The sequence below is a fragment of the Cryptotermes secundus genome, unplaced genomic scaffold (assembly GCF_002891405.2).
Source record: "Cryptotermes secundus unplaced genomic scaffold, Csec_1.0 scaffold131, whole genome shotgun sequence".
In the NCBI taxonomy this organism is placed as follows: Eukaryota; Metazoa; Arthropoda; class Insecta; order Blattodea; family Kalotermitidae; genus Cryptotermes; species Cryptotermes secundus.
In genome coordinates, this window is record NW_019742552.1 from 969,602 (window position 1) to 988,411 (window position 18,810).

Here is an 18,810-nt window from a genome sequence, read left to right on the forward strand (position 1 = left end):
ATACATGAAATTTGAGTGAGCAATCAAAACCTTTCCTAGCATATCATCACCTAACCAAAGCCAGTATGGTGTAAGATTCTGGCTTTACCTGACCAAATTGACAGTCATATATTGTTGACAATTGGTTGGTTGTTTGTTTAATTAGTTAATTAGTGTTCAATTTATAAAGAACATTTAACATTGTCTGGTCTAATAGCATCAGAATATTACAGATATAATAGCTTGGTGAAGGGTTAAAATATTTGCAGATCTCCAGATTTTATTCACACCAAAACCTCATTTATTCCGATTGATTTGTGCTTCATATAAAATTCCTCTCTTCTGCAGAAGTGGAGAATTATTTTTTATCAAACATGTGACACTGTACTTTTAATTGAGAATATGGGCCTAAATTCCTTGTCTAGCATGTATAGAAGGCACCTTTCAAAGACCTATATTTGCAGTCTTTATTTTTAGATGTCAAAGAAGATGAACTTGATCTTTGAGACTGCTGACCTAGCAGAGGCTTCACCATCAACCGTATCCCGTTGTGGCATGATTTACTTCGAACCAAGTCAGTTGGGTTGGCAGGCTCTCCATGCTTCTTATTGCAGTGTACTTAAGGAGAAAGTGATACCAGAACAGCTAGAGTTACTTGATAAATTGATACAATGGCTGGTGCCTGCCATCTTAAAATTTGTCATGCACCCACCTTGCAAACTCTTTGTTGTAACTTCAGAACTTCATCTTTATAATGTAAGTAACTTAGATCATAGTTTTAAAAATTCTTCAAGTTTTTTAAATTACAGTTGTGATGAAACTTCAAACATGCCCATAAATTGAAATTGCAGTAAAATTTCAGAGTAATGCAGTTTTAATGCATTCTGTACACAAAATGCATAAACTGAATTAAGAAGCTGATGGATGCCTTATTGCCAGTAAAATGTTTGCATTAAGATAATTACAACATTTAACACTTCCACTCATATGAACCCCTTCAGAAATGCTACAAGACATAATCAAATAGACATTTTTAAGACAGTTACAAGTCTGTCTTGCATATTTTTTTTTGCTGCTAGTGGGGTGGGGTTAAGTCCCTTGTACTGCGGCCACTTCTGGCCTGTTGTAACAGCCCCAGATGATAGGTAAGGGTGGTTGTGGAGCAATTGGTAGAATGAAGATTGGCAGGGGAAACCGAAGTACTTGGAGAAAACCTGCCCCAGTGCCACTTTGTCCACCACAAATCCCACATGACCAGACCTGGGATTGAACCTGGGCCGCCACGGTGGGAAGCCAGCGACTAACCACTTGAGCTATGGTCCGGCCCTGTCTTACATAACACAGCCTTAGGTGTTAAGTTGACAAGGCAGGATAGGAAACATCTATCTCAATTCATCATTGACTTCAGCATTTTATTAATTTTAAATTTCTTATACATTTACAAGTAAATGTAAGATGAATGACTCGAACAATTTAAAATATTTTATGTAAATTATGTAAAGTTTCATTTAGTACTGGTTTCCCTTGAAAATGGACAGTTAAGACTGAAACATGCTTGGCTGTAAGATTATGTATTCTTATACAACTGATGGTAATTTTACACTTATCTGAATGTGGAATTGAGAACCATTTTGCATTAAGCTCCTCAGAAACTTCATCAGTTTCCTAAAAAATTATTTATTATACAAAAATTTATAGAATATAGTTTAATTAAGGTCTGAAACTTATGTTTGAAACATTTTCCAGTGTGGTGGATATTTAGCATTTAATGTATGTTTAGATTCCACAGCACATGAGAAGTATCTAGGACAGCTAAAGATGACTCCTCAGCCTCTCAAGAAAGACTATGTTCCTTGTAGATATGTAAATGAATGGGATGATTATCAGTTAAAAACACATAAGCCGGCACACCATAGGTAGTATTTTAACCTGCCATTCTAACATTTCCTCTGCCTATTTACGTGTTTTAAACAGTGATACTCAGGCTATGGCCCTCAAGCAAGCAATGGCCAATGAAATTTTCACTCAGGCCAAGGTGATTCCCTCATATCAATAATGTGGTAAAGGTAAAATTGAAGTTGTTCTTATACTTAATTAAGCACCGTGAAAAGAATACATGGTAGAATATAGGTCAGTGTGATTGTTATACAGCTATTTAACAGTTTTAATGGTGGAATTTTTCCTGCAAGACTGTGGTCACTTCTAATTAGACCCGTCTAGGCTTTTCAACCTCATATTTGCTGTTTGAGGTGTTTCACTCTGTTAAACTGTTTGTTGAATGCTGATAATACCAATATGTATGTAAAGCTTTGTTTCTGGTTTTTCTGGCACCAAATCAGAAAGAAGAATTCTGCCTATTGAAATAAAATGCCATTATGTATGAAATTTTAATATTGAAAAAATCATATGTCAATTTGAAAATAATTAAGATGTTATATTCAAAGTCTGCCTGTTGTGTTACAGTCCTTCTCCTTGTTACTAACTTCCATGTTGGAAGGGGAAACCCAAGTCAGCACTGTGTGGTTGCAATGCATACTTGTTTTCTGTCTGTTGTGGGGTTTTGGAGCTACCATGACAGGTGAAGTATGGGTTAATAATGTCTTCTTTTCTTATATCTTGTTTATAATTTCCCCCCTTCTCTTCTTGTCAGTGAGCTTTGAAATCATCTTCATAATTTCTGATCTGTGCAAAGGAATGCCTCAATAAATGTGACCTATATCTCATACCACTGTCTCATTAAAGTACACCGTTAGAACAAGTTGTTACATACAAAGCTCTCAAAGATTACAAAATTGTGTACAAATTATGAATCAGACAAACACAATATCATGAGCATATATTTTCTCTAGTTCCTCTTATAAATTTCTTCTGAAATTCTAGTTAATCATACATAACTGTTCATGAATATCTTTATTCTACAGTCTGCCTAAAATTGTAGCAGTCTTATTGCTTTTCAACACATACAGTGGAATGCATTGGCTTAAATTTTAATTTAATGAACCCAGTTGGAATGAAGTTGGTTATCTGATGTATTCTTAGCATTAACAGATATTTTCATGTGCCTCTCATCCACTTTTTCCAAAATTCTAAATGCTTCAAAATTTCTTGCATCAACCACTGTCATTTTTACAGAATGAACATATGATAGTAAACTTGAATGTAAATACATAAACTGGGGTTTCAACTATTGCAGGTTTAAGCAGAAAAATGTTTGATACATTTTATAGAGCATTGCTTAGTGGGCAAAATGCAGACTACCCAAAGCCCAAAGTATTCAAGTTAGCCAGAAACCAGCTCTTTCCTGAACGTGCTCTTGTCTTTGAATGGATTTATGACAAGAAAAATAATGGTACCTGGATTCCATGGACAGATATTGTGGATAAGGCACAGATTCAGTTGGCGCCAACTGCCAAGGTTAGTCAGATTTGCATGGTAGGTGACCCATATTGTCACAGGGTTGAATATTCTATTTCATTTATTCCCTATACACTATTTTCAGTTTTTGCATTTTGTTATATTTTAGAAGAAAACTGCATAATGAGGAGCTTCATAACTTGTACTCTTCTCCAAGTTTAATTAGAATGATCAAGTCAAGGAGGATGAGGTGGGCAGGGCATGTGGCACAAATGGGGGAGACGAATGCATATAGGATATTGGTGGGAAAGCCAAAAGGAAAGAGACCACTGGGAAGACCAAGGTATAGGTGGGTGGACAGTATTAAAATGGATCTTAGAGAGATAGGATGGGATGGTATGGATTGGATTGATCTGGTTCAGGGTAGGGACCAGTGGAGGGCTCTTATGAACATGATAATGAACCTTCGAGTTCCATAAAATGCTGGGAAATTCTTGAGTAGCTGCAGAATTGGTGGATCCTCCAGAAGGGCCGAGCTCCATAAGTACGTACGTACATGATATTTTAGACATAAATTGCATTTCTGGAGAAATAAGCAAGATGTTAAATAACAAAGTCATGTTTATAGTAGAGATGTTGAATATTGTGAGAGATAACATCTTATGTGTTCAATACATTTGAAATTTCACTATTAGAAAGGATTGCCTATTGAGAATTTAACCCTAGCTGTCTATTCCTTTGACCATGTTCTTACTGAGTGAGCATTATATCTCATATAGTAGGATTTGTTACAGGAGGTCTTTAATTTAATGTAGAGTGGTGAACTGAATTTAGCTGGCATATGACAGGGTTCATTGTCAGGTTTTGTGAGTGATAGTAAAAACTTTTTAGCTTGATAACAACAAGGAATTTCTTCAGTGCCTACTATTGCTAAAGGGTGCATTATATTTTCTAGAAGATGGATACATGTTATACCAAACTGTACACTGTAAACTTACAAAACACTGCACTATATTTGGCTTCAGTATATGTCTTCTGAAGTTCATCAGTTTTATACTGTGAAGCATGATTATTTTTATTTTAGAGATAGTGTGAATCCTAAGGATCATACCAGCACACTAAACTCAGAGCTACCATAGCGATACAAATTTGTACTCTAACCATAGGATGTTTACCAGTAGGACCATCTTAGTGGCACCAGCATGTCTGTTAACTACTGAACCAACAAACCTAAAATTGAAATGGAGCTGATTTGTATTATGGCTATTGCCACTGCTCTTTAAAATAAAAGGAAATAAAAAATATGTCAACATAAACGTGACCATTCACCTGAAGGCAGGAGAAGAGCCAACTCCCAAAGCACTGTGTAAATCAAATATGCCTCATAGAGTGGAGAGTATCCAGTATGACTGTGATGCAGTAGGTCAGTTATCATCAACCTTTAGAGAATTAAGCATCCCTGATCCATATTTCAGAAATGAATGTTTTGGATTTGACCATCATCTATTGACTGGAAGACTTTGTTTATCCCCAAACAAAATAATAGCTTCATTAGCCATGAAATATTTCATATCTGTGCAGGTGACTGAGCTTATCATCCAGACAACTGAATCAGCATGTCAGTCATTCTTCTTGAAGATGATGTTAGAAGCAAAGATTCCTATTTTATTTGTTGGTCCAACTGGAACGGGCAAATCTGCAGTTGTTCTCAACTATCTCATGAATCTCCCTAGAGATAAATTTCTCCCCAGTGTGGTCAGCTTCTCTGCTCAAATATCAGCAAACCAGACACAAGAAAGTATCATGTCTAAATTAGACAGGTATGTTACACTATCAGCATTCAACAAATATATGAGTACAATTAAAAATACACTTCAGCATTATATGGGACAAGTTATTATGACTATAAAAACATGAAAACAAAATGTGCAGTGCTATAAACCTACATAAAATCCAGCCAGAATCTTTTTCCTTCTGATTGTCATATAAGAACTACAGCTGTTGTTTGATATAGGAAAAATATCAATTTCCAGTTTCATTTCATTGCTTGGCAATCATGTAATGTGTGTATGCATATATATATATATATATGCATATATAAAAAACTTTAAAGTCCACAACTGTTTCATTGCTTGTTAACTGTTTAGTGGATGAGGAAATCGCTGTACAATGCCATGGCAATAAATATTATAATATTGTTCAGTGGACATATATTCATATGACTGTTATAATAAATAAGTAGTTTCATATTTTCATCAAAATTCATCTTAAGAAAATCTGGCCATACAATTTGCACTTTCTCTAGTTCTATATATAATTTTTCATTGCTGTGTAATTTATGTTGTTAAAGTGTTTTCATATAGTTTCCAGCAACAGGTGAGCAAGCTTTAGTCAAATGCACATTCCTGGTTAAGCTGCTGAAGATAGTATTAATTGTTGGCCACTTTTATGTTAAGTTCATTTTATAATTTTACCAAATGCTAAACAGTTTCTCATTCTGTTATATGATATTTCAGCATCCCGCTGTATTGAGGCATCATTCTATTTTACTAACGTATTCGTCGATAATAGAACTTTAAAAAGTCATTAGGAATATGTTGTTCACTAAGAATGCATTTTAACACTTTGCGGACCAGCAATATAAATAATCACCAAAATGAGGCCTGTGTGGGGTGGGAGTAGACGGCCCCGGTCGTACTAAGACTGTGTCTGCCACGGGTTCTGCCGCCACCGTGTGGTCTGTAGCCCAGGCTTTTGCCACATTCAGCTGAAATGCCTTGTATTTCAATTTTGAATGAGGGTTTAGATTTTTGAAAACCAAAAATGAATTGAAAATGGCACAGTTTATAAGCCACAAGGCAACTTTCTTTGTCCACTTTACTGTTTTCCGAGGAAGAGAATAATAGGCCAAGTACTAATCGGCTCTATCAACTCCCTTCATGAAAATATTATACTCGGAAATACAAACAGGCTTCTTTACCTGTCCATGTCTCCTTTGAACATCAACCATGCTCGAATTGTGAATTGTGGAAAAACAGTTCCGCTACTTCAGACACTTGCGTTGGGTTCGATGAAATTTGCTTCACCCCTGGATTTCCAGTAAACTGTCCCAAAGCAGGTGTTTTGTCTAATTTTCCCCATGTGGCTGTCCCCGCACTGTTGCTACCCGCACTTTCGTCGGAGCTACTGTCACTTTCACTGTCTGTGGCCACAATTTTTTGTTCACCCCTGCCACACTCACTCTCAGATTGTGATTCACTATCACTAGCAGACTCACAAGGGACGTCAGATAGCTCATCGGAGAACAAGTCAGATATTTCTTGTTCTCCGAGAAAACGCTTGGACCTCAACCTCTTCCGACCTTGATCCATTTTGTACTAGTAACTTCCTGCCTGGTGCATGCAGCTGGAAGATGAACAAAGGCATTTTCTTTTGGAGTGAGAAAGGAAAACAGTTGGGTCAGAAACAGCGGGGTCATGTTACTGACCACGAAGCAAACATTCAAGAGGTCCATCATGCACCAGTTATGCGTCTGCCTGGCACCAGTGCAAGGTATAGTGTGTTTCAACATAACATGTCCTAAAGTCATAATAATATGCCACTGGTCCACCACGTTTAAAAGCGCTGGGCATAAAAATATGCCACCGGTCCGCAAATTGTTAATACTGTGATAGTTCAAATGCCCGTAGGCCTTTACATAGTACACAAATTGCACATTATTTGAGCATGGACCTGAACAGGATACAGGATCAAAAATAAGTGGAAAAACGAACGTGATTGCGTGTGATTGTGCAACTGTGTTCGTACACCTGAGGATGACCTCTTGAGGACGAAACATGTAGTGTGACAGTAAATAAAAAACGTGTTGTGTGGTCGGTAAAATTAACTCTAATATTCATTTAACACACAACAGGATGCAAGGAACAATTAAATTTAAAAATGAATGTTCACACTCCTCAAACTGTCTTGTTTTACATGTATTTTTACATGGTAGGCCACAATGGGGACACTGAAATAAGGAAGCACAACGACAAACTGATAACAGCCGCAAAATAGCTGGATAAAAATGAAATTTAACTTCTAGCATGAAGTAAAATAACGATATGCACGAGAGAAGCATGAGAAACAAATACAGTGCAGTGGTCTCACTCGAGGATAGAATTCACCTGATGATGGCCCGATGAGGCCGAAACATGTTGTGAATATAAAATTAGTAAAAATACATGTAAAACCAAGACAGTTTGAGGAGTTTGAACATTCACTTTTAATGTGTAAATATGTGTACTACATAAAGGCATACGGGCATTTTATTGATTTGAACTATCAGTATTAAAATGCATTTTTAGTGAACAACATATTCCTAATGTCTTTTTAAAGTTGTATTATTGACAGATACGTTAGTAAAATAATTTCTCATTCTGTTAATAGTACATAATTACTTCTGTTGTTTAGTGCATTTGCATTCAGTCAGGCTCTTCACCAAGTTGCTAATTCTCTGTAAAACTTCATTCACAGGATAATTATGAAAACAACTGACATGTTGAGAAGATTGTACTTATAGCCAGCTCCTAAGCTAAGATTGCAGTGTTATGCATTCATTTCAACAAATCATTAAACAGTAATATTATTGTGTATAATATAGGAAGTCAGGATAGCATAGTCAGTATGGCAACTGGCTATGGGCTAGACAACAGGGGTCAGATTTGAGTCCCGGTAGGGTCAAGAATTTTCTCTTCTTTGCATCACCCAGACCAGCTCTGGGGCCCACCCAACCTCCTAACATAATGGGTACTGTGGGCTCTTTCCCCGGGGGTAAAGTGGCTAGGGTGTGAAGCTGACCATTCACCTCCAACTAATGCTGGGGTCAAGAAAATATGACTCTATAAATCCACTCCATACACTTTCATGTCATGATGCTTAACTAGTTAAGCACAAGGACAGCTTTACCTTTTACCTTTTTTTACTTTTATCATATAAGGAACTTAATAATTCAGACATTCAGACAAGTATACCTTTCGTTAAATGTGTAGATTTCCATCTTTTCATTAGTAGGTATAGCACAGGGTCATCATTCTTGTCCTTTGCAGGCGCAGGAGAGGAGTCTATGGTCCCTCTATGGGAAAACAGTGTGTGCTGTTTGTGGATGACCTCAGTATGCCACAGAAGGAAATTTATGGTGCTCAGCCGCCAGTTGAATTGCTGAGACAGTGGATTGATCATGGACATTGGTTTGATCTCAGAGATAAATCAAAATTGGAACTTGTTGATATTGTAAGCGCAATAAACGTTTGTTGTTAAAGAGCACTTAAATTAACCTAAATTTTGTTTTTGCAAATGTTTGATCCTCAAAAAAGACTTTAATGATTTCAGAGTGTGAAATTTAGAAATAAATTACAGTTAAAATTAATAAAATCAGTTAGTTATTTTTCTTTGTTCTTATGACAATTTTCTCAGCTACAACACAGAATGGTTTATCATGTCCAGCAGAGGATATCTACGTCAATGAATTCTATAAATTCTTGTCTGCAACATTTTGAATCTGATGACAAACAATATTTTCTAAAAATTGAGTATAGTTTTTGAAAAATTATCCTTTTGGGTAAGAGAAAATTATCTGGAGGTTAGTTTTTGGCTTGAATATGAAGAATACAGATGTTTAATGCCAACCTTAGATATAAAGACAATATGAATTTTTATGGAGGGGGGGTTATATTTGGGGTGTTGCATATGGTGATGAAGTTCTCCAATATGGATGGAAATTACATTCTGTCAGTAACTTTCTGTGAGGACCACCACTCATCCTGAATGAAATTTTGCATGTGTATGATGGGGCAGTGGTACTGTATGATTTCTACCAATATCAAACCTAAAATGAAACAAAATTATTCAGTTAATCTTCATGCATGCCTTTGAGACACATAGCTTACTGTTTAATTAGTAGCCATTCTTATTATTTTCCAGTTATTTGTGGCAGCCATGGGACCTCCTGGAGGTGTCTCAGATGAAGTTTCACAACGATTTACTAGGCATATGTTTATTTTTTCTATTGATTCTTTTGAAGACAAAACCATTGATAGGATTTTCTGTTCCATCTTGGATTGGCATTTAGCCAAGGGCTTTGATGCTAATATTGCAAAACGATCAAAGGTTAGTATGGAAAATGTCTTATAATGATTTAACATATAAACGTAAGAATGTATCATTGTTATTACTCACCTAAATTAATCCTGCTTAGCATTTTGAATTGAAATGAATTATTATAACATGCAGTTGCTGTATTATTCATATTTACAATTTCAATTGAATTGTAGTGGCATTTAGAATAAATGTTAATTTTACCAGTACCCTTAGAGTTGCTGTTTACTGACATATATATATATATATATATATATATATATATTTGATTTGTTTCATTCTGGCCCATCACACTTTGAATATTATAAAAATGTAAAACAGTTCCATCCAGTGTGACTGGTGACTTATCTAACAAAAATTTAAAAAATATTAATATATCAAGACAGCCACTGTAGTTGTGAAAACTTTGGATTTTATATTTTATACCTATTGTAATAGTGGTCTCCAAACTGTATCAATGTCCCTCTGATGATGGGCTCTAAGGACTGAAACATGTAAGAGCATGAAAAACTGAAATAAGAAAAACTTCACCAGTCACACTGGATGGTACTGTTTTATCTGGGTATGTCACGCGACAATATATATTTATTATTGTCATCTATATATATTTTTTGGCCATAATGCTTATTTTTAGTGGCAGAAGTTGGACTTCTCATTGGTCATTGGTTGTTAGCTATAATTCATTGATCAGAGTTGCTGTTAACCATTTCCCAAAATTTGTTGGAAGGATTTCACATTGTAAGATTCTCATAATGGTCCAGTTTCAGAAGCCATCCACCACATTGTTCTCATATTTTTAGTGTTACAGCTGTGCTCTTTACTGCCTTTGACATCTCCTCCAGTAGTCTGTAAAAGAAAAGAACATATGGCAGGAGTTTTATATTTTCTCAGAATAAGATGCCTCTTCTTTCACTTTTGTGCTAATTAATTCAAAATGTATCAAAGTGAGGTAGGATATGAGAAGGATGTCAAGGAGTTAAAAATTATGTGCAGCCGTTATTGTTACCCATACCTCACCCTTCTCATGCTTCTGTTATTTACACAGTTCACACTTTCGGCAGTAAAACATCTCGTAGCTTAGGATTTTATGCTTTGAGAGATGACACTGTCTTGTGATGTGCTTGTTTATGAACATTTTGTAATCATTAAGGTCACAAGAATGACCTTGGCATTATATTTATAGTAGTGGGTTCACTGTCCATCACTTCACTCCAGAGATGGAAAATGCAGCACCTATGAAAGATTGGCAAATGAACCCATGAAAACATATCAGATATTAAGATATAAATTAAAAAATTGTAAAACCCTTACAAGTAAAAGGACACATTTTTATTGACAACATGACAGTGATTGTCTGTGGCTTGACTTTTGCCTCCTAGCCATTTGGTATCTAATATGCCGATAAATATTACTGAATACTAAACTGCTTTGTCTAAGGTATTATATTATGGTGACTAGTATATTTTCTTTATGTAGTCAGACATTTACATAAGAGTTCACTTCTTTAAGCCGAAGATAATGGCAGGGTCCCCATGTTTGGCTTATCTTTTAAGCACTACATATCTGAATACTGGTGTAAAAAAAAAAGGGTAAACATGTCCCTGTGCTTCACAAATTAAGTTCCATGCCGTGACAGCATATGGGGAATGGATGTATAGATCCTCATTTTCTTGGCCTCGGCACTAGTTGGAGATGAGTGGTCTGCTTTATGCCCTGACCACTTTATCTCTAGAGAAAACAGCCCTGGTACCCGTTGGATAGGAGGCTGGGTGGCCCCCAGAGTCAGTCTGGATGATGTGGAAAAGAGAGAATTCTTGACCCTACTGGGACTTTCAACTCCTTGGTCACCCAGCCTGTAGCCAGTTGCTATACTGACTACAAAGGGAATAAATACATTATTATATTTGATCATCCTGTTACACTCACACAATATCATCATCATCATCAGTAATCTGTCAAGACGACAGGTCCACAGTCTCTTTCAAAACAATTCCTCCACTTAATGCGATCTAGAGCTTTCTCCTTCAAATGACAGTATCCTCTTCTGTCCCCAAGGTCATCCAGCATCTTCTTACGTCTTCTTCCTCGTCTTCTTGTCACTTCTATCCGCCCATCTATCTTTCCTTCGATAGCTTCTTTTAGAAGGCAGTTTCTGCGTAAAACATGACCAATCCAATTAGCCTTCCGTTTTCTTATTTCATGTAGGATATTCCTCTGCTCACTGACTCTAATTAACACTTCTTCATTTCTCACATAATCGGTCCAACTGATCTTCTCCATTCTTCTCCAACACCACATTTCGAAACTTTCCAGATGTTTCTGATCTACTGCCCTAAGTGTCCATGTTTCAGCCCCATACAGAGCTATGCTCCAAATGTAGCATTTCACTAGTTTCTTCCTCAAATTTAAGTCCAATTTGCTGGTAAAAAGATTCTTCTTCTTGCTAAATGCAGCTTTTGAGACAAACACCGTCTTAAGTGTAACAATTTAATTGTAGGGAAAGAAAAAAGAACTACAATTAAATTGTTACACTTAAGACGGTGTTTGTCTCACGAATAAATACATATGGTAAATTAAATTAATAGGAAATTTGTAATTACTGGGTTTTTAGATTTTGTCCATCATCTGAAATTTAAAAAACTAGTGAACACAACGTTTTTGAAACTAGATCTGTTTCTGAAATGTTGTGTTCTCCAGTTTTTTGGAATACTGGGCAATGGGCAAAGTCCAAAACCTCAGTAATCCTGAGTGTTATACACCATTGTCAGACCCTTTAGAATTTTCTTAAAAGGAACTCTGTCTGTTGAAAATAAGCACTGGAATCTGGTTCCTGCTTGTTGCACCAGGAAAATAGCACTATGATTGTGTAGTTTTTGTGTATATCTGATAAATTTATTTGTCAAAACATACCACCCATGCCAGTAGATTGATGTGTCATATTAAATAAATCATTCTTAATAGTTTCTACTCTGTATATTTCGCCATGAAAGATATACAAACATTTTTATTCATTACAGATGCTGGTGGGAGCTACATTGGAAGTGTATAAAAATGCAGTGATGCAGTTCTTACCAACCCCTTCTAAACCACATTATAACTTCAATTTACGGGATTTCTCACGTGTAATACAAGGTGTACTCTTGGTTCCAAATACTCATCTAATTGAGCCTCAGAAACTCCTCAGACTTTGGATTCATGAATGTTTTCGAGTTTTCTGTGACAGATTGGTTAACAAGGAGGACAGGTATACTTTATGGAATAGAATATCAATGTAATTGGAGACAGGAATTTGCTTACACTTGAACTAAAGAATATGTTTCTTCCAAAATATTTCTCCCAAGAAATGTGCTACTTTTTAATGGTTACAGTATAATTATGGAGCTCATGTACAGAATACAGTTTAAATGACATGACCATTTTTCATAGACTTCTCAAATATTGAATTTCATGAAAATCCACCCAGCAGACCTCAAGTTTTGCATGTGTGTAGACAGATGGACAGAATTACTGAGAGAACTTAACAGGCGCGCTGCAAGGTTGTGAATATTCCAAAATGCAAACAGATAAGCTGCANACATTTTCTAGACAGTCGGCACACAGTTGGTTGTAAGGTTGTCAACCTTATGCGCCAGCCACCCTTTATCCCTCAGGAAGATTCCTGGTACTCCTCATTTCTGTTAAGAGGCTAAGATGACCCCAGGGCCTTCAGTGGCAGGAAGGATTAGGTCAATTGAAGAAATCCACCTCATCGGAGCTCGAACTCACAACCTTCTGGCTTGTGGTATAGTGCCTCAACCAACAAAGCTACCATGTGTCCCCTGTTGGATATGGAAATTTGGAATTGTTTGCATAGCTTCCAGTCATTTCAGCTATTTTTTAGAGGCATAAATCTTACAGAAGACGTATATTGAATGTAAAAGATTATCTCATTTATGTGTACAACTTCTCTTTGAAACATCTTTCATTACAATAATTATTCAACTGGTTACATTTGAGATGTCTGTAGGAACATATGTAGGTCATTATGTAGATTGTTATAATAGTCTAATCAAAATAGAAGTTTAAATGACATGACCATTTTTCATAGACTTCTCAAATATTGAATTTCATGAAAATCCACCCAGCAGACCTCAAGTTTTGCATGTGTGTAGACAGATGGACAGAATTACTGAGAGAACTTAACAGGCGCGCTGCAAGGTTGTGAATATTCCAAAATGCAAACAGATAAGCTGCATGTAAAATTTGAGGTTTTTATGGCAGTGACTATGAGGACTGCTGTTTTCTGGGATGTGGCGCCATGTAGATATTGTGTTAACCGACGTTTTGGAGGAACATATTGCCTCCATCTTCAGCAGCCACCTGCTCACACTGGATCGTCGCTCGCGGTTTTCTTATACCCTGAAGATGGAGGTGATACGTTCCTTTGAAATGTCGGTTAACACAATATCTACATGGCACCACATCCTAGAAGACTGTATTCTTCATCAGATAAGTTGCAGACTGTAATATATATGCATGGATAATTAGTAATATATTGTATTATAAAATAATTTTTAAATATTGTTTTCTTACTGGGCTTAGACATGCAATCTTCATTTATGATGGAAGGTAAAGCATTATTGTTGTAGATATTGGAGAGATTTATGTCTATATTATTTGTCAGGCTGTAACAGATTATAGAGGTGTAGTAAATTTTGTAGTTTGTTGCATCCAACTAAGTAGTTTCCCACAAGTTATAACAACAACATTTTATAGGACACAGCTCTTTGATATTGTGAAGAGAGCATGCTACCAGAATTTTCATCAGAAGATGGATAAAATATTAGCTGATCTTCTTCCTGAAGGTGAACATGCCCTCAAGGAATCACACATCAGATGTCTTTTCTTTGGTAATTACATGGAGCCTGATGCTAACCCCAAGATATATGATGAGGTAAATCATTTAATCTTAGAAACTGAATTACATGGAATACCAAGTACCAAAAACCAATTTCATACACTTTCAACTTCTTTCCTAGTAACTCTTATTTGATAGCAGTTCATATACTCTTGTGAACTAAGTGAGTTGCTAACCACCCTTCCAGAAAGTGTTACTGCCTTTGATTAACTTTATAGTTAGTGGTCTTTTCATATTTATTATGGTACATGCATTTCACTGCTCTTGGTAATTTGAACATAGCAAATTAGTAGTTACTATAGGATTCTGACGATGGTGTATAACACACAGGGATGTTGGGTTTTCGGACTTTATCCATCGTCCTGGTTTTTAAGATAACTAAGAAAAAACACGACGATTCAGAAACTGGATCTGTTTCCATCCTCAGGTGAGGGAAAACACTTATTCTGTTGGGTCCCTTAGAAAGAGCTAGCCTCAATCACTGGACCCAAGAGAATAGGTGTTTTCCCTCACCTGAGGATGGAAACAGATCCAGTTTCCAAAACGTGTTTTTTCTTAGTTATCTTAAAAACCAGGACGATGGATAAAGTCCGAAAACCCAATATCTCTGTATAGCAAATTAGACTACATTTAGTATTTTCCCCGGAGGAGGTACCATGTTTCAGTAGTACAATGATATCATTCCTTCCTCTCATAACTAACACTCTTGACTGTATATCTATGTACAATATCATATTTTGAGCACATATGCAACCAAAAATATGTGCTGCAATTAACTAAATGGGGAACAGTTCTTCATAAAAACTAATATTCACTCAGTTGCTCAAAAATTTCCATACCTTATATGAATCCCAGAGGGACATCACTCTTTTCACAAGACTTCACCAGTTGTCCATATCCTGAGCCAGATGAATCTTGTCCACAATCCTCCTCCTTCTTTGAGATTGAATTTGATATTCTCCATCTGTCTATATCCAATCCTTCCATGTGATTTCTCTCTGTCAAGTTTACTGACCAAAGTTGTTCTGTGACTTCTTATCTCTCCCATCTGTATTATATTTCCTGCCCGTATTTGGTGAAAAGTACAAATTATGGAGCACCTCATTATGCAGTTTTTTCCAGCTTCTTGTCACTTTCACAGTTAAAAAGGCTTCACAGAAAACTCAAATTGTGTATGTGAGTTAGGTTTAAAGTAATCTGTGTAATGCGACTGACAGCTGCTATAGAATAAATACAGTTATTTGATACTGTGAGCACTCTCACATGTAATCAGAGATCTTTGAATTGTACTGGATTTTATCACCTGTTCATACTATCCAATGTACATATGGGACACAGGAAGTACTGTCTGTCTACATTCCAGAGCTCTAAAAACACAGATGCACATGGTAGTCCATTACTTAATGTCTTAATTTAAGAATCTTATACCTGAGGTCATTCCCAGGCAGAAGTGTCATATAAACACAGGTTTAATTCTCAGCTGTTACAGAGCAATATTTCAAACTCAAGAATGTTTTGGATGTAAGTAATGCTAATTTCATGTTTGTGCATCCACGTACGCTTAAAATATTGTAAACTTTCCAATTTTTTATATGTTTTAGAAGTTTTCAATTTTTTTGTCCAATTCCAATCTTCTAATTTTTTTAGTTAGCAGAAGTCTTCATATTTGTGGAATTCTCAAATTTTTAACTTTTATAAAATTTTCAAAAATTTTTATTTTTGTTTAAATCTTGAAAGACTTCAAATTTCCTTAAATTTCAAACATTTTCAAATTGCTCTGTGCCAACATGAATTGCTGCTAGCATAAAATTACCATGACTTGCATTCAAACCATTCTTGAATTTCCAACATTCACTGGTCTGCAAACATTGACAATTGGACATATGTTTATAAGATATTTCAGCCTGGGAATGACCTCAGGTATAAGGTCATGAAGTTAAGACATGAAGCTTTGAATCACTCTGCATAATGCAATCAATTTAACAATTGTAAAATATGGTCTCACGAGAGATGTAACAAGTGGCAAAAGATGGTGGTAGTTATGAAGATTGCTGTTTTCTGGAATGTGAAGGAGGAAATTACTGCCTCCATCTTCTAGGCTGAAGATGGATGCAGTATGTTCCCCCGAAACATTTGTTAGATCTGGGATATGATATCATTAAATGCGGTTGATATTTACCAGATACCCTTAAAATGGAGGCAGCAGGTTCCTCTAAAATGCTGGCAAATAGTGTGATGTGTTGCACTATGGAGGACACCTCCCCCCCCCGCCAGCGGTGACGTGCCGAGCGGAACTGAAGTGAGCCGAGTCCAAGCACACTGGTCACTATGCAAAGCGAGTAAACAGTGGTTGCTAGAGACGACTGTAATAAACAGCAGTACCCATTACATAACAGGCAAACACGGCAACTAGGCAACAAGGAACAGAGGCGTTTCCTGTTGTCCGGATGAAGGTTTATAAGAGAACTACACAGCCTACAAAGCGAGTTAAAATGTAGCAGCCGCCGAAGAGATTTCAAGGCAGTAGCCACGGAGTGAGTTGGAGTATAGCAGCAGTCGCGGAAAGAAGAACCGGATGCGTGTGTGATAATCAGTGATAGTTCATGATAACTGAGAAATAATTGGCAGCGTGTAATACAGTGACACTTGTATAGCTCCCGTACTGTGAATACGCGTAGACTACTGAGGACAGTGAAGAGATTTGTGTGTAGGGTTTGTAAAGTGTGTAAACCCGTAACATTGTTATAAGTATTTGTAGCTGAGACTTGTAGGTTGTTAAATAAACCAATTAACAATCTGAACGGCGTCTTCAGTAACAAAACACATTACAATATCTACCAATCCATACGATGTCATATTCTAGTAGATGGTACTCTTCATATTCATTGCAGTGAGAACCTCAAATCATTCAATTAAGAATTTAGTGAATTAGGCAGCTAATTTATTAATATTACATAGATACATACATACATCTCCGTTTCAGGATATTCATAAATGCAATCTGCACTGAATATGAAACATGTCACAAGCTTTACAAACAACAATACATCTTTACAATTCCAACATGCCATATCACAATAACAAACAAACATAAATGCAACAACATGCATCTAAATACGTGGTGCAATCCAAAAGTTCCCGAAATATATTAATAAAAACTATTACATCTTACCTGGATCTTATTCTGCACCATCACCTTCAAAGTAGTCCCCTTTGGAGTGTATACACTGGTCCCAGTGCTTCTGTCACTTTTGAAATGCATCCTGGAAGTCTTTCTTTGTTAGGGTGTTTAGTACCGTCTGCGTTTCTGCTTGAATTTCCTTAACTGTATCAAATCTTCGCCCCTTCAACTTGATTTTCATCTTGGGGAAGAGAAAGAAGTCAATAGAGCTAAGTCTGGCGAGTACGGTGGGTGGGGAACAACTGCCATCTTGTATTTAGCCAAAAATTCCTGCACAATGTAAGCCGTATGCGTTCATGCGTTGTCATGGTGGAGTACCCGGTCGTTCATGCGCCACTTCTCTGGACGTTTTCTCCCCATGTCCTCCCTCAAACACCTTAGAACATCGCGATAGAACTCTATTGACTGTCTGACCAGGAGGGACAAACTCCTTATGAACAATCCCATTAGTATCAACAAATCAGATCAACATGGACTTAATGTTGCTCTTGACTTGTCGAGCGTTTTTTGCCCGAGGTGAAGAAGGGCTCTTCCATTGCGACAATTGCTGCTTGCTTTCAGGGTTGTAGCCATAAACCCAACTTTCGTCACCAGTGACAACCTTCAAAAGAAAGTTTGGATCCTCTTGAAGCTGTTGCTGAAGTTCCCTGCAGACCTCCAAGCGATGCTGCTTCTGTTCATTTTGCAGCAGTCGTGGCACAAACTTCGCCGCAATCCTCCTCATGTTCAGTTCCTCTGACAAAATTCGTCGACATGTACCATAACTTAGTCCCAAGGTGTTACAGAGGTCTTGGATGGTCAGTCTACGATCTTGCAGAATCAGATACTTAACTTTCGCGACATTTCCTGGTGTGGTGCCAGTTGACGGCTGGCCCGAACGGTCGTCATCATCAGTCAATGTTCGGCCATTTTTGAAACGCTTATACCAGTTGTAAGTTTGTGTCTGGCCTAAACTGTTGTCACCAAAAGCTTGCTTCAACATTTGGTGCGTTTCTGCAGTGGTTTTCTCAAGTTTAAAACAAACCTTTTATACAGACACACTGCTCTCTCAGGTCAGCCATCACAAAACCGCAAACTCATGGAAACACAACATTGGAAATACATTCACCAACAATAAACCCAACCACTCAACTCGATGCCGCTTGCCACACTGATTCAAGAAGGGTGTGTGGGGAGACACCTAGCGGTACTTCGATGTACTCATAACCATTCGCGCACAAAATTCAAATTTCGGGAACTTTTGGATTGAACCACGTAAATACAT

General features: G+C 36.9%; 1 protein-coding gene across 1 annotated transcript in view; it reads left to right on the plus strand.

Annotated features, from left to right (window-relative positions):
- Positions 1-18,810, plus strand: part of LOC111873288 (dynein heavy chain 3, axonemal) — a 212,089-nt gene that overhangs the window by 92,571 nt on the left and 100,708 nt on the right. The window contains exons 32-39 of the mRNA XM_033755038.1: positions 457-735; positions 2,443-2,557; positions 3,173-3,393; positions 4,915-5,153; positions 8,421-8,604; positions 9,295-9,480; positions 12,486-12,712; positions 14,224-14,401. Coding sequence (XP_033610929.1) covers positions 457-735; positions 2,443-2,557; positions 3,173-3,393; positions 4,915-5,153; positions 8,421-8,604; positions 9,295-9,480; positions 12,486-12,712; positions 14,224-14,401 — 1,629 coding nt within the window. The remainder of the gene's footprint in view (positions 1-456; positions 736-2,442; positions 2,558-3,172; positions 3,394-4,914; positions 5,154-8,420; positions 8,605-9,294; positions 9,481-12,485; positions 12,713-14,223; positions 14,402-18,810) is intronic.